This window comes from Eupeodes corollae, chromosome 1, assembly GCF_945859685.1.
Source record: "Eupeodes corollae chromosome 1, idEupCoro1.1, whole genome shotgun sequence".
NCBI lineage: Eukaryota > Metazoa > Arthropoda > Insecta > Diptera > Syrphidae > Eupeodes > Eupeodes corollae.
Window position 1 is genome coordinate 168,540,910 of NC_079147.1, and position 16,709 is coordinate 168,557,618.

Below are 16,709 nucleotides of genomic sequence, written 5' to 3' on the forward strand. Positions count from 1 at the left end.
TTGAGAATTCGGTTTTGTTCACTCAAAGTTGACGTTTATAACTTTCGGTTTTAAACTCGAGAGTTTACAAACTTTTGATTTTCATAACTTCCCGAAAAAGTAGAAGTTAAGAAGAAAACTTTTGTTTTATATATTAAAAAAAAAATTAACAAAAATGTATCGAAGAAATTATTTTTGGGAAAATTCGGCATAATATGAATATTATTCATCTTCAAGCAGCGAAGATGAAGAAAGTCTGCAAATTGAAACGGGAATATAAAATGTTCAAACGCATTCAATTAAACACGAGTTATGACCTAGACTTTTTGCACCGTTTCCGTCTCTCAAAACGAACGACAATGATGGTGCTAGAAGAAATAAAGGATTCCTTACCGTGTGATGAAAGGAGGTAAAATTTTCTCGTTTTGGTTGAAGTGTGGAAGTGAAATATTTTTCATTTTTCTAAAAAGATCACGCGAATTACGACCTATCACGCAATTGCTAATTGCATTAAGGTATTATGCGCTTGGATCTTTTCAACTAGCAATCGCGGATTTTTCATGGGTTTGTATTACAAGTGTACACGTTGTGTTGAAACGTGTGTCCAGAGCTCTTGCCGAACTTTCCCCACGGTATATTCAAATGCCCCAATCGCAAAACGAGCGCTTGAAAGCAGCTAAAGAATTTTTTGCAGTGGCAAAGTTCCCTCGGACTATTGGTGCAATAGATTGCACCCATATTCGAATTCAATCGTCAGGTGGTTCTCGTTGAACGTCCAGACGGTTTCTGCAGCTAATTTAAAAATTAACGATATCGTGGCTCGGTGGCAGGTACAGCTTATGCTCTTTAAAAATGAAAAATTTCGTAAAGATATTCACCATTATTCTCTTTTTAAAGGGGTCTGCTCATGATCACCGAATTTTCAACATGTCGAGTCTAAAGAAACGGTTTGAAGACGGAGAGTTCGAGCATTTTATCCTTGTTGGAGATTCGGGCTATACAAATACCACCTTTCTTGCAACACCATTTCTCAAAGTCAAAAACGCAGTAGAAAACTTGTATAACGAATTACAAATTCGAACTCGCAATTGTGTGGAACATTCATATGGCGTTTGGAAAAGGCGGTTTCCAGTTTTAGCAACTGGATTGAGGTGTAGGCTTGACACTGTTCAATCAGTAATAGTGGCTTGTGCCGTTTATTATTATTTATTATTATTTTTTTTTTATTAATTTTAAAATCAAAACATCAACAGCTCGTTTGCTTTTCAAATTAAAAACTGACATAATTTGTATTGACTGTCACAAATATCCCAAGGATATTTTCAACCAACTTTTGTTTTTCAAACTCGAGAGTTATGAAAAAAATAGTGAACAAAATAGGTTCTTAACTTTTGTTTTAACTCTCGAGTTAAAGTCAACTCTCAAGTTTGTCAACTTGAGAGTTTGCTTCAAGTTAAGCAATAGTGAACAAAATCTCCCTAAATACGTCTGTGGATCAAACATAACTGTTTGTGTTATATTTTGTTCATATATTTGTAAGTGATTATAAAATAAATAAATTGTAAGAATTTCACGAGTCTATGTTTACATTTATAATTTGTATACGTGTTTTTGAAGTTTTTTCAGTCAAGTCCCATTAATATTTCACACCACATTATCTAAGGTTTTTCTACTTAGCAAATTAAATATTACACATAAACACATAGTCCGAAAAGTCTCAATACAGTAGCTTTCTTTTGTTGATTCGAGATAAAATAATATATTAAAAACAGTTTTTGAAAATCACGATCCCAATTTTTTTTAAATTTGGTAAAAAGGTGAAGGTGGAAACTAACTTTTTTTTCAATATTACCACTTTCGTTTTTACAACTATTCCTACTACTTTTTTGACCATCCCCTCATAAACGGTGTACGACTTAAATTCTCTGAACAAGCAAAAAACTTTGGTCTCATTTTGGATAAGTAATTAAGTTGGAAACCTAATATTCAAGAGAGAATAAACAAAGCCACAATAGCCCTGTTCTCCTGTAAAAAAAGGATATTGGTAATAAATGAGGCCTACAGCCCCCATTACACACTGGTTATATATTTGGTCATAAGGCCGATCCTTACTTATGGAGTAGCGGTATGGTTAAGGCGCTAAATATAGCGACAAATCACGATAAACTCAGCAAAGTCCAACGAACAGCCTATCTGTGTATGGGAGGTGCACGCCCTCCGCCTCACTTGATGTTCTGTTACATCTAATACCACTCGACATTTTCAGCAAGCAAACGGCTGCTAATACAGCCATACGGCTTCAAGCCTCCTCTCTGTGGATCAATAATGGAATTCGCCACACCACTATTTTGAACTCGTTCAAAACTATAAACAGTAATATTGACTACACCATACCCCATCCTCAGTTTAATAACTATATCTTCAAAGTGACTTTACCTCCCAGGTCTTCTTCATTCATCAATTTTGAACGATGGTCCTATAAACTTTTATACAGACGGATCAAAAACGGAAGATGGGCTTGGTGGAGGCGTATACTCAGACAGACTAAGCTTAAGTCTCTCCTTTCGACTACCCGATCATTGTAGCGTGTTCCAAGCTGATCCTGGCTATAAAAGAAGTCCTATCATGGCTATCATCTTCTCGCATAGCTACGTTAAAGTCCCTAGAGTCTGTCTCCACTAACTCACTAACAGCCCTACATTGTCGATCATCTCTTACGGAGATGGCTATACAGTTAAACATTCACTTTTTCTGGGTGCCGGGCCATAGAGACATTCCAGGAAATTGCATAGCTGACGAACTTGCAAAAAACGGAACAACTTTACCGCTGCTGGCTCGCAATGCTAGCATAGGTATACCCTTAGCTACATGTAAACTCATGCTAAAGCAATATACCATAGAGAAAACAAACTTCAGGTGGAATAGCACCACCACTTGTTTAGCGACTAAATTAATTTGGCCTAATCTTAGCGCCAGGCGCTCAAAACAATTCTCAAGCGGAAAATTGATCAGAGTTCCCATGACCTTGGAAAGAAGGGACGTTAGTGCAATTTGACGATAATTAGAGGGACAGGGTGGCAACAGCTGTTTTCCATCCACTCGGAAAGAGACCTGTAGAAAAAAACAGATGGAAAAGCTTAAGCAGTGGTTTGGCCACAGCAACACACTGGGGTGTTGAAAAACACCCCTTCAGAATAATAGGAGGGATACTATCTGGCCTTGTGGATTTGTAAACGTCAAGATCTTTAAGTATTCGAATTAACAGTCAACTAATGTACTGTTTTAAGAAATGTTTAACTATATTATATCATTCCAGGAAAGATTTTCGTCTTTATTAATATTTTAAAATTTGTTAAAGTTTCAATGTTGAAAAAAATACAAAAAGATGGGAGTGTGACATTACATTGAGTTAGCTTACAACTTCTACGTAGCATTTGTTTAATTGCTTTTGTTTATTTTTAGTATTTTTTTGTTTTCAATTTCGGTGAAAGAAATATTAAAATAAATAACTAAGCATTTTTCTTAAGCAGTTTAACATATGAATAGGAAATTTAAAAAATATTTGCTTATATTGCTATTTTTTTAGTTTCTTACATCAGTTTATTTTGTATTAATATTTCTGTTGAGCTTTATTGTTAACAAAAAGAAAAAAAAAAGAAGTGCACAAATATTATATTGGCTTCAGGTCTATTCTAAGCAAACAAAAGAAAATAACGCAAGCAAGATGAATAACATACATAGGCTCTGTCAATATAAGATGCTATAATTTTGATGATATGCATACACTCCGCTTCAAGCACAAACATTTTCGAAAATGCTTCACTGCGGGAAGATGAAGTATATGGCATATTATTCCAATATGATAGTGAAGATGGATTCGATGTCGATGACCTTATTGACCCTGATTATCAACCACAACTGGAAGATATTGAATCCTTTCCTGGTTTGGAAGAAAATAACGGAATTGACGTAGATTCAATCATTGACGATATTGAACGCAGTGAACCTATTGCTGGACCCTCATTTCAAGATTTGGAGCAGCAAACAAGCCAACCAGTTTCGACTAATCAAACGCGACGAAAGTCAGAATTGAAATGGAAAAAAAACCAACAAATTCGATTCACGGGAAATTCTAGTCTACCACCAAATTTATTGGAGCTCGATGCACCCATTCAGTTCTCTTCCTATTTTTTCCCAAACAATTGATCAGTTTTATCGGTGAACAAACAAATCTCTACATCATTCAGAAAAATCCTAACCAATCATTTCAAGTTATTGAAACCGACATCCAGCAGTTCATTGGAGCAATTTATATGATGTCACTGATACAACTTCCGAGGGTACCCAGTCATTGGAATTCGTCTTTTGGTACTCCTATGATACAAGGAACAATGTCAAAACAAAAGGTTGAGAAAATTGGACAATATACAAGTAATGCACCGAACAGTGACAGGATTTTTAAAATTAGACCGATCGTGGACGAATTGAACCCAACTTTTAGTGGAGTTCCCATGGAACAACAAACAAATTTGCTCCACTAAAGCAAGGCGTAATTTGAAGCGGTACAATCCAAAGAAACCCCACAAATGGGGCTACAAGATATTTGTTCTCAGCGGGGTTTCTGGATTCGCTTATAAAATTGTTGTCAGAATGGCTCGAGGAATACCAAGGCATACAAATTTTAAACTATACTTCGACAACTATTTCACTTCTATGCCTTTACTGGAATACTTTGCTAAAGAGGGTTTAATGAGTCTTGAGACAGTACGAGGCAATCGAATTTCTGATTGTAAATTGTATATTGCCCACTGACAAGGAAGTAATAAAAAAAGAACGAGAATTTTCAGTTGAATATGTGGATGGTATCGATGTGTCAAATGTTATATGGAAGGACAACAAAGTTGTAACTCTTTTATCATCTTTTGCTGGTGAATTGCCTGAGACCCAAGTCAGACGCTACGATAAATCCCATAGGAGGCACATACACATTGATCGCCCTTATATTGTTGGAGAATACAATCGGCTCATGGGCGGCGTAGATCTAATAGATAAAGGGTGATTTTTTTGAGGTTAGGATTTTCATGCATTAGTATTTGACAGATCACGCGGGATTTCAGACATGGTGTCAAAGAGAAAGGTGCTCAGTATGCTTTGACATTTCATCATGAATAGACTTACTAACGAGCAACGCTTGCAAATCATTGAATTTTATTACCAAAATCAGTGTTCGGTTCGAAATGTGTTTCGCGCTTTACGTCCGATTTATGGTCTACATAATCGACCAAGTGAGCAAACAATTAATGCGATTGTGACCAAGTTTCGCACTCAGTTTACTTTATTGGACATTAAACCAACCACTCGAATGCGTACAGTGCGTACAGAAGAGAATATTGCGTCTGTTTCTGAGAGTGTTGCTGAAGACCGTGAAATGTCGATTCGTCGCCGTTCGCAGCAATTGGGTTTGTGTTATTCGACCACATGGAAGATTTTACGCAAAGATCTTGGTGTGAAACCGTATAAAATACAGCTCGTGCAAGAACTGAAGCCGAACGATCTGCCACAACGTCGAATTTTCAGTGAATGGGCCCTAGAAAAGTTGGCAGAAAATCCGCTTTTTTATCGACAAATTTTGTTCAGCGATGAGGCTCATTTCTGGTTGAATGGCTGCGTAGAAGCCGTTCAAGAACTGCCCATGCATCCCGAAAAATGCACTGTTTTGTGTGGTTTGTACGCTGGTGGAATCATTGGACCGTAATTTTTCAAAGATGCTGTTGGACGCAACGTTACGGTGAATGGCGATCGCTATCGTTCAATGCTAACAAACTTTTTGTTGCCAAAAATATAAGAACTGAACTTGGTTGACATGTGGTTTCAACAAGATGGAGCTACATGCCACACAGCTCGCGATTCTATGGCCATTTTGAGGGAAAACTTCGGAGAACAATTCATCTCAAGGAATGGACCGGTAAATTGGCCACCAAGATCAAGTCTAAAGTCTACTTAAATAAGCCAGCAACTATTCCAGCTTTGGAAGACAACATTTCCGAAGAAATTCGGGCTATTCCGGCCGAAATGCTCGAAAAAGTTACCCAAAATTGGACTTTCCGAATGGACCACCTAAGACGCAGCCGCGGTCAACATTTAAATGAAATTATCTTCAAAAAGTAAATGTCATGGACCAATCTAACGTTTCAAATAAAGAATTGATGAGATTTTGCAAATTTTATGCGTTTTTTTTTTTATAAAAGTTCTCAAGCTTTTAAAAAATCACTGTTTAGTATCATGGGGAGATATAAAATGATGATAAGAAGCAAAGATGGCAATGTTCTATCATCTATTAGACCGCACGATGGCGTATTCTTAGCTGTTATACCGAAGAGTCAGGCAACAAATCTCACCGACAGACAAATGTCTTCAGATATTTAAGTCAAAAAACAATTTTTACCAACTTTTGTTAAAATTTTTTAGGTTTTTAATTTTTTGTAAAAAAAACTGTCGATTCAATTTCTTTTTTTAATATTGTTGAATGTTGAAAACAATATTTTTTGGAAGATAAAAGTAGTTTAAAGCCAATATCTCAAAGTTTTTAAAAGATATTTTAGTTGAAAGTCAATTTTTACCCACCTTTATTAATTTTTTTTGATTCGATTTTTCTTTAAATTTGTCCTAATGTCGAAAACAATATTTCTTATAAGACAAAATAAGTTTGAAACCTTAATCTCAAGTTTTTGAAAAGATATTTGAGTTGAATACCAACTTTGAGCAGTGTTTTTTAAGGTTTTTATTTTTTATAAAAAAAACTGTCAATTAGATATTTTTTTCAAAATTTTATTAGTTGTCAAAAACATTATTCTTTGTTGCACAAATTTTTTCTGGAGATGAAATCATATTTTAGTCGTAAAATTTTCAAGGTGACAATTTTTTTTTCAGTTTATTTTGATTTATAAAAAAACCGATAATTGTTTTTTTCCTAAAAATGTATACTGTTGCTTTCATCAGTAAAATTTTTAATTATGTGATCGGAACTGTACAAAATTGGAACACCAACAGAAAAACGATATGGATTTTTTTTGGCTTTATAAATTAAATAAAACTTTAAATGCATTGTTTCTTTTTGGAAAAAAAAATACTTGAATATAGGATTCATCTTATTGCATCAATCTTTTGCTAGAAATAAATCTGTAACATTATCAAAAACTAAAAACAAAAATTTTACTGATGGATTTTACTGATAGCTATAACCAGCCCCTAAGGACCTTGAAACGTCGAGAAATTCCAAAATTTTCAATTTTTCAAATCGGACAGATTACAATAACTTCCTATGGGATGTTAAAAATAATTTCCATCTCGAACATTTTACGAACAAAAAATTATTGTATCTCCAAAATAATTGAATAGTTATATAACAAGAAATAGCGCTTTATGCATCTGATAAAATTTTGAGAAAGATGAAATTGACAGTTTTCTTACAAAAAATAAAAACATATAAAAAACTGACTTTCGTCTTCAATATCTTTTCAAAACTTATGATATTGACATCAAATCTACAAAAAATAAAAAAAATCAGACTATTTCATCATTTATAAAATATTTTCAGTAATTTTTAGCTAATTTAAAAAAAGTTAACAAACAACTTTAAAAAAAAAAACACGAAAACCTTCAAAAACAAAAAAAACTGATAAGAAATGGTTCTTGACACAAGTATCAGAAGAACAAATAAAGATATTGACTTCAAAGTATTTATCTCAAACAAAATTTTGTTTTGAATTCTTTATTAAAGTTTTAAGCAAGACAAGTCGCCCGACGGGATGGGAAGTTATCAGTGGTGCGACCCACGCTGAAAACTTCCCATCATGTCTGTCTATTTATATTGCCTCTTTTTAATTTCTTTATTGATTAGCTTTTTTAAAAATTAAAAAAGATGCTGGAATGCGACCCACACTGATAACTTCCCATCCCGTCTGTCGATTTGTCTTGCTTAAAAGTTTGTCTATTATGTACTCGTATCAATTTTTACCAAATTTGCGTACTATTTTTTGTAGATTTTATTTTTTATGAAAAAACGGACTGTTGGATTTTTATATAAAAATTACTGAATATCGGAAACAATATTTCCTGTGAAATAAAAAAAGTTTGAAGACAATATTTTTTATTTTTGAAAAGCTATTTGAGTCGTAAGTAAATTTTTACCAAGTTTTAGTATTGTTTTTTTTAGAGTTTCATATTTTGTAAAAAAACTGTCGATTCGAATTTTTTCAAAAATTTACCAAATGTTGAAAACAATATTTCTTATAAGATAAAATTTGTTTGAAGCCAATATTTAAAATTTTTGAAGGGATATTTGAGTCGAAAATCAATTTTTACCAACTTTTATACATTTTTTTTAGGTTTTTATTTTTTGTAAAAAAAACTGTCAATTCGATTTTTCTCAAAATTTGTCCGAATGTTTAAAACAATATTCCTTATAAGAAAAAATTAATTACAAGCTAATATCTCAAAGTTTTTAAAAGATATTTGAGTCGAAAATCATTTTTTACCAACTTTTTTTAATTTTTTTTAGGTTTTTATTTTTTTGTAAGAAAACTGTCAGATCGATTTTTTTTTCAAACTTTAACTGAATGTTGAAAACAATATTTCATATAAGATAAAATAAGATTGAAGCCCAAATTTCAAGTTTTTGAAAAGATATTTGAATCGATATTCAATTTTTACGAACTTTAAGTAATATTTTTTTTAGATTTTTATTTTTTATAAAAAAAACTGTCAATTCGATTTTTCTCAAAATTTTATCAGATGTCAACAGCATTATTTTTCGTTGCACAAAATTGTTTTGGAGGTGAAATCATGAGTGACATTCTGTATCGCACACACGATTGAACGTTTTCGCGTGTGCGAAAGATTGCTTCATATAACTCAAAAAACGTTCGCATATGCGAACAAAAATAGACGACAGCATTTTCTTTGACGTTTTTCTTCTTAAATGGATTAACTTGTACCATTTTACTAAAAATAACGTTTTTTTATGAAAAGAGATACATATATGATCCGTAGGTAAATATTTTTTGAGTGATACAGAAGAGTAAAATGAGGAGTCTTTGAACTTTCGAGGGGTAAGAAGAAATCTTAAAGATTTTTCGGATTCATTTACATTGCACATATGTACAAGGTACAAGTATATATGTACATTTATCAGAAAACAATAAAAAAAATTACTTTATTATATTATAAGCAAAATAATATGTAATATTTTATTAAAGTTCACAATGATATTGGATCACAAAAACGAACTAAGACTTAAACTCGTTGTTTTGTGTAGCATCTTTAAGTTCCTGTTGCTTGCTTAAAGTCCAAAACAGAAAATAAATACAAATTATTTTAATTTTATAGAAACACTTACATTACATGCCAAGTAAACAAAGTAACAGTCACCGAAATTAAAGTTTAAATACTTCAAAGATAACCTGCGGGCTTTTTTTCTTAGTTTTTCTTCATTTTGTACTTTAAATCACTTAATGTCTTACTTATTTATATCGATTTGCTCAAGTTTTACATATTGATAAAATTTTACATCCCATCTTTCGAGATATTTGATAGCTGTCGACATCCTAGAAATATGCAATCACATGTTGTTGAATTTGATGCAGAAACAAATAAAAAAACAAAATCGAAAAGCGATACAGAATCCCAAATATCGTTTTCGCATAATTTCTTTTGTTTTTGAAAAACGAACGATCGCTTTCGTTTCGTTTATTAGAGAATCTGGCCCCATATTTTAGTCGTAAAATTTTGGAGGTGACAAATTTTTGTTTTCAGTTTTTTTTTGATTTATAAAAAAAAAAAACATTAAATAAATTTTTTTCAAAAAATATACTTCTTTGATATCACGTTACAATATATTATATAAAATTTAATTGAAGTCTCTAGCGTTTTTGGTTCGTAAGATATTTAGGGTTAACCAAAATGTTCACCTTTTTTTCAAACTGCTATGGTAAAAAAACCACCCACGCAATTTTCTTGAGAGCCCTTTCTGCATCTTTCTGCCTTATTATCTGTATAACAAAATTTATTTGAGGTCGATATCACTTCTGGTTCTTGAGCTATGGAGGACGAAAAAAACGTCGCGAACGTACGGACGTTCGGACGTACAAACGTACGTATACACGCACGCACAGACGTCTTTCTAAAAATCTTTTATTTTGTCTCTAGGGACCTTGAAACGTCAAGAAATGTCAAAATTTTCAATTTGACAAATCGGACCCATTACAATAACTTCCTATGGGAAGCTAAAAATAATCTGTTTATTTATCTAAGGTTTGGACTTTTCACACATTTTCGTTAAAAAGAATATAAGCCCACATGAGTGGTTTATAAATTCATAATGCATTTATGGACTTTTTAACTCTCCCAAATAAGCCAAAATATTTTGTTTCCTTTCTATACTTATAAAGAACAAATATCTTATCCCCAGGCGTTTCTTTAATAAAAAAAGAGGATTCTCTGGTGGATCGTTTAACAATTTTAAAGTATTTGCAACATTTTTTATAGACATTCAAATTATTATAAGAAACAATAGCGATTATCATTTTCTATTTGTTTAAGAGTAAGTAACGTTTTTTATGCATATTCGATTTTTAAAACTTGGTGCTTTTAATGGTGCATGTAATGTAGTTAATGTAGTTAATTTGAATAAATAATTAAAATGATTTCTTGTTTTTATTGATAAGTCCCGGAAAGATAATTTTAAAACGTAACGTGTATAGAAATAATATCTTGTGCATAAATAACTGCAAGCGCTTAGAATAACGCAACCTCTTCTTCAAAAAAATTGCATTTCGTAATAACTTTTTCTTAAATTGTCACTAAATTGAGATAGAAAAACTTATCTTTAACACTTTTATCAGAGCTATCTTGATTTTTATATTTTTTTTTGTTTTATATATTATTAATATTTCATATACGTTTATCTTATTCGAACAGCGCTTAGTTATTATTTGAATTTAATACTTATTTAATTTTAATTAATTTAATTGCTTACATTTGCAAACCAAAATGTTGACGCTGGCTTGTTGTCATAATTATTAACAGATATTTGCAACTATTAATTTATATGTATGTATGTGCTGCATAAATTTAATAAATAGATACATAGATACATTAATCAATTCATTTAATATTAGACTTTGAATTAAAAGTTAACAAAACTGCTTTCAACACTCCATTCAAATACACTGCAGATTTCACACTAGACCAACTTCATGAAAATCCGGGGAATTTTTTTTCTGAAGCATTGGGGGAAACAATAAAACAAACTTCGTCATTGCAGAGTTAGGAAAAAAAATCCCAAAATTAATTAGCAAGGCTTTTCTAATTCACAGTGCAAATTCAGTATTGAGTAGGAACTTTTATACAATTGTATACTCAACGTGACGAGTTTCTGTACGCATTTAAACATACGTACCTTCATTAACGTTTTTTGTGGATCAGATGATATAATAAAATGTATGTAGGTTTAGGTACTAGAAATCTGATTTGAATAAATATAGTGATTTTTAAAATAACATTAACACTTAAATAATTTTCCAATTATTTAAAAATTATTAACAACCTTGAATGTGAATACTTAACCTTTTTTCATATCTATGCCTTCGGTATGTATTATTATATCTTCATAGAATGATAACGTCATTGTTAATGTTTTTTTTTATTTTTCAAAATAATTTGTATTTCCATTTTTAATGTTAATTTTGGATAAACCATTTATAATGAAAACATTTATAATAGTTTTTTTTAGCTATTGCTTTGAAGTTGACAAATAAAAAGCGCACAATTTTATATTATTAAATATTTCACTTTGAACGCTATCGCTATAATTTATATAAAAATAATCAATTTTTCATTTGTCCTTGTAGGTATTAATTTCTCGCACTGGTCAACCTAAAAAAAAGAGTTTCAAACGACCTTTTTTGGAACTAACGTAGAGATTCTAGACGATAACTTTATCACTGTTGCGATTTTTTTTTTTCAATGTAGAATTCAATTCAAGTTTGTCTTTATTTTAATTTTGACATTTCTCGACGTTTCAAGCTCCCTAGGAGCTAAATACAAGTTTTGTATAAAGATGTCTGTGTGGGCGTGGGTACGTACGTTCGGGAAGCTTTTTTCGTCGTCCATATTTCAAGAACCAGTAGAGATATCGACTTCAAATAGATTTTGTTAAGGTGCGTGTCCATTTGAGAGTATTTCTGCTAGTTAAATCTCGAGAGCAACTCTCGGGAGACTGTCCATTTGAGAGCCAAATTTAAGAAGTTTTGCTATTGCGAGCTCTCTGCTAGAATATTGAGAGTTTTCTTGCTGAGAATACTCTCATAATCGTGTCCACTTGATGGATTTCTTCTGCTAGCATATTATCAGTCGGCCACGCATTCTGTCCACACTGATTACTTCCAATCCCGTCTGTCGATTTGCCTTGCTTAAATGGTCTGTAGGCTTTCGTGTTTTGTTAAAAAAAAATTGTAAGTTGAATTATTCTAAAAGATTTAAAAATTGCCAACAACATTTTGTATTTGATGAAATAGTTTGATTTCAAAATCTATTTTTGTAAACGATTTTTACCAACTTTAGCAGCATTTTATTTTGTTTCTTAAATAAATAAATACAAATTGGATTCTAATTTGAAGTCAATATCTGTTCACGAGATATCGAGAACCGAACATCAATTTTTACCAAATCTGCGTACTATTTCTTGTAGATTTTATTTTTGTATGAAAAAATGGACAGTTGGATTTAAAAAAAAAATAAAATGCACGACTGGGTAGCACGAAGTTGCTCCTGTATGCAAAAAGTCTGTTTAAAAAGGTAATTATATAAGATTGTAAAATATACCTGTAAAATAAGTTTGTCTTCAAAGATATAAATTCCTTTCGATTTGTCTAAAAAAACTCGCAATTTATCCCAAGACACAACTCATCCTATAATTTTCATCCCGCAAGTGAAATATACTTGTAAGCGTACTTAACGAAAACAATTGTTTATGTATTCAACTATTTCGTTCAAAGCGTTTTCCTTTGGATAGCCTTATTTTAATTTCATATTAGAAGAACCAGGTTGTGTAGTTAGGTAGGTGTCTAAAACGAATAAAGAATAGTTCATTGGCGTGCTAAGCTTTATGCAGATAGATAGATAAGGACATGTTTATGATGATAATGAAGGAATGTTATTGGTAGGTAGATGGTACTTTCTATGATCCAATCACATTCCTTCTTTCCTACAAGTTTTCACCGCAAACATATAGTTATTACGTATAGTTTATTTTCATTTATAAAGTACAAGAAATTGCTATATTTATGTGTTGTTTACAGTCAGGCTCTTGTGCGTTTTGAATTTTAGTTATAAAGTGACACGTAAGCAGTAGTTGTAGAGGTTGTACGTTTCTTTAACTTGTACTAAGTATTTATTTTTTTATATAGGCGAAGGTAAGTAAAATATGTGTTAAACAAACTTATTCTTAAAGAATAACTAGCTGACCCGACGAACTTTGTTCCGCCTTAATGGCAATAAATAAGATATTATTTCTGTATTTTAGTACATAGGTTGCTCTTTACTTAAATACCTTGTGATACACGACATTTTTTGTTTCATTATCAGGCGCAAAAAACAAATAACGCAGATGATAAGTAGGATAAAAAGTATTCTATGTCCGTCTCCTGGCTCTAAGCTACCTCCCTACCAATTTTCAGCCAAATCTGTTCTGCCGTTCTTGAGTTATAAGTGGTGTAACTAACACGACTTTCTTTTATATATATAGATATTTTAAAATCATATATACAAAAATACCAAGATATTAATTCTTGATAGACACTTTAAAATAGATTGTTGATTGAACATATCATATTCGGTAATCCAATGCAGTGGCGCTACACGGTATTTACAGTAGTATTAGTTAGATGGTATTTACAGTAGTTTTAGTTATAATAATGGATTAATATGTACCAAATGCATTAATTTCTATAAAAGATAGGAATTTAAATTAAATTTTGTCAAAATAACTTTGTCTTCAAAAATTTAAATGCCATTTTATAAATCAAAAAGTTCTTGATTTTTTAATTTTTTTTTGAGAATCTTTAGAGCGTTTTTTTTTTTAATTAAATATAAAATTTTTCAATTTCGTTTTAAAAATATTTTTGGTATGCAGTTGTATAGAGATTGTAAATATACGCTAAACATTTGAATTTCGTAAAAGTTGACCAGTTTTTGAGTTATCGAATTTTCAAAAAATAAAATTCAATATTTTTTTAAAAATCCACACCATACAAAATTGCATTTTTGATAATTTAACATTGTTAAAGCAATAAGCTCTTAGCTTATTCAGAAAAAAAAAATTATTGAAATCAGTTCATAAGTTGCTGAGAAAATTAAAAAAACAAATAACGGTTCTATGAGCGGTACCATTCCTTAGCAATACAAAAATATGTTTTTCTTATTAAAATAAGCCAAGTTAAAAAATAAAATTTTAGAGAAAATTAAAAAAATCTATCGGTTTGTTTTTGAGAAAATTCGAATTTTCGTTTTTTGACCAAAAAAGTTGTATGGGGGGCACTGTTAGTGATGATCTTAAAAAAAATGGAAAAAACGCCTAAAGCGAATCTGCGCAAAACCTTAACTTCCAAGTTTAAACTTAATGGTTAAGGCTGTAGGAGAGTGGACAGACAGACAAAACCGACCGGACGGAATCGCGGGACCCACTTTTTTCGATTTCTCTACCATCGTAATATTATGTTTGATTAAAATCTCGAGTTCGAAATTTTGCTCTAATGCAAAACTTGTCATATAGTTCCTATATGTCGCAAGTAAAAAACTCCTATTGAAAACAATATTTTCTGAGAAATAAAAAAAGTTTGAAGTAAATATTTTTAATTTTGTTTTTGTTTTTATTGTTTGTAAGAAAACTGTAAGTTAGATTTTTTTTTAAATTTTACTGAATGTTGTCAACAATATTTCTTAAAAGATAAAAGTAGTTTCAAGCCAATATCTCAAAGTTTTGAAAAGATATTTTAGTCGAAAAGCAATATTTACCTACTTTTATTAATGTTTTTGTTTAAGTTTTTATTTTTTGTAAAAAAAGTGTCAATTCGATACTTCTCAAAATGTTTCCGAATGTTGAAAACAATCTATACTTCTATATCTATATCTATATCTATATCTATACTTCTATACTCTATACTTATATTATAAATGCGAATGTAAGTCTGTTTGTTACGCTTTCACGCAAAAACTTCTTAACCGATCATCATGAAACTTTGTACACACACTCTTGAAGGTATTAGAAGTAACATAGGATACTTTTTATTAAAAAAAAAAATAAAAAATTTACGAAAAATAAGAAAATTGTTTGTCAAAATATCGTCAAATTTAGCTACTTCAACGCCATCTAGCATCATCTAGCATCATAGTAATGAAGTTTCAACCCTGAATACTGTAATACCAACTCACTGTATTACCGACGGTGACGACAATATCTAATTCAAATATTCAATTGAATATAGTTTCAACTGTTTCTAATTTTTCTATATTTTTGTTATTTTTCTCTGTCGTTACATGCAGTATAATACTATTCACATTTTTGAGGTTATCCGTAATTTTTGTGGTTAGCTATTACTTTATTATTTTAGATCTTACTCGCTGATGTTAATTCTTACTCTAACAAACAAACTTACATTCGTATTTATAATATTAGTATAGATTTCCGTCAGAAAAGACCAAAAAATAGCAGTTGCTGTAGCTTCGTCAGGTATTGCCGCGACGCTATTAAAGGGCGGTCGTACTGCACATTCCGTTTTAAAATTACCATTGAATTTGGCACAAAATAGTTCACGAGGTAGGATGCTGCGAGAATGCAAGCTTTTAGTGTGGGATGAAAGTACAATGTCTCACAAGAAGGCTATAGAAGCTTTAAACCGGACCCTCCAGGACTTGCCAGATAGTGCAGATATAATGGGAGGCATGGTAGTTTTATTGGCCGGTGATTTCCATCAAACCCTCCCAGTGATTCAAAGGGGGACACCAGCAGATGAAATTCAAGCGTGCATTAAATCATCAAGCTTATGGCCGACAGTTGAAAAACTCCGCCTGAAAACGAATATGAGAGTGCATCTTCATAATGACGTGGATTCAGGACTTTACTTAGAAATGTTATTGAAAATTGGGGATGGTTGTTTATACGTTGACGCTGAAGGTTACATATCACTGTCAAGAGAATTTTGTAATTTAGTAGAAAGTGATGTGGATCTCATTGCTAATGTTTTTCCGGAATTGCAACAAAATTTGTGTAGTGATCAGTGGTTGTGTGCAAGAGCAGTATTAGCACCAAAAAATGAAATTGTAAATAGGATCAACACTGACATTTTAAACGAGGTTCAAGGAGAAATGAAGGAATATTTGTCAATGGATACAATTATGGATACGGAACTAAGTACTTCATATCCTGTGGAGTTTTTAAATTCACTTGAACTATCGGGTGTACTGTCACATAAACTTCAATTGAAACTAAATGTACCAGTAATGCTTATGCGAAATCTAGATGCTCCTCGGCTATGTAATGGAACAAAGCTTCGGATAACAAAATTGGGACAGAACTTGGTACTACTATTTAAACAGGTGTCGGTAAGGGAAATAGTGTTATAATACCTCCGATACCAATTATTCCCACTGACCTTCCATATTCCAATTTAAAA

The 16,709-nt window shown here is 31.6% G+C and overlaps 1 protein-coding gene across 1 annotated transcript in view; it reads right to left on the reverse strand.

Annotated features, from left to right (window-relative positions):
• LOC129938524 (facilitated trehalose transporter Tret1) overlaps positions 1-11,216 on the reverse strand; it is a 77,668-nt gene extending 66,452 nt beyond the window's left edge. The window contains exon 1 of the mRNA XM_056046145.1: positions 11,015-11,216. Coding sequence (XP_055902120.1) covers positions 11,015-11,052 — 38 coding nt within the window. The 5' untranslated portion in view covers positions 11,053-11,216. The remainder of the gene's footprint in view (positions 1-11,014) is intronic.
• Positions 11,217-16,709: the final 5,493 nt, after the last annotated feature.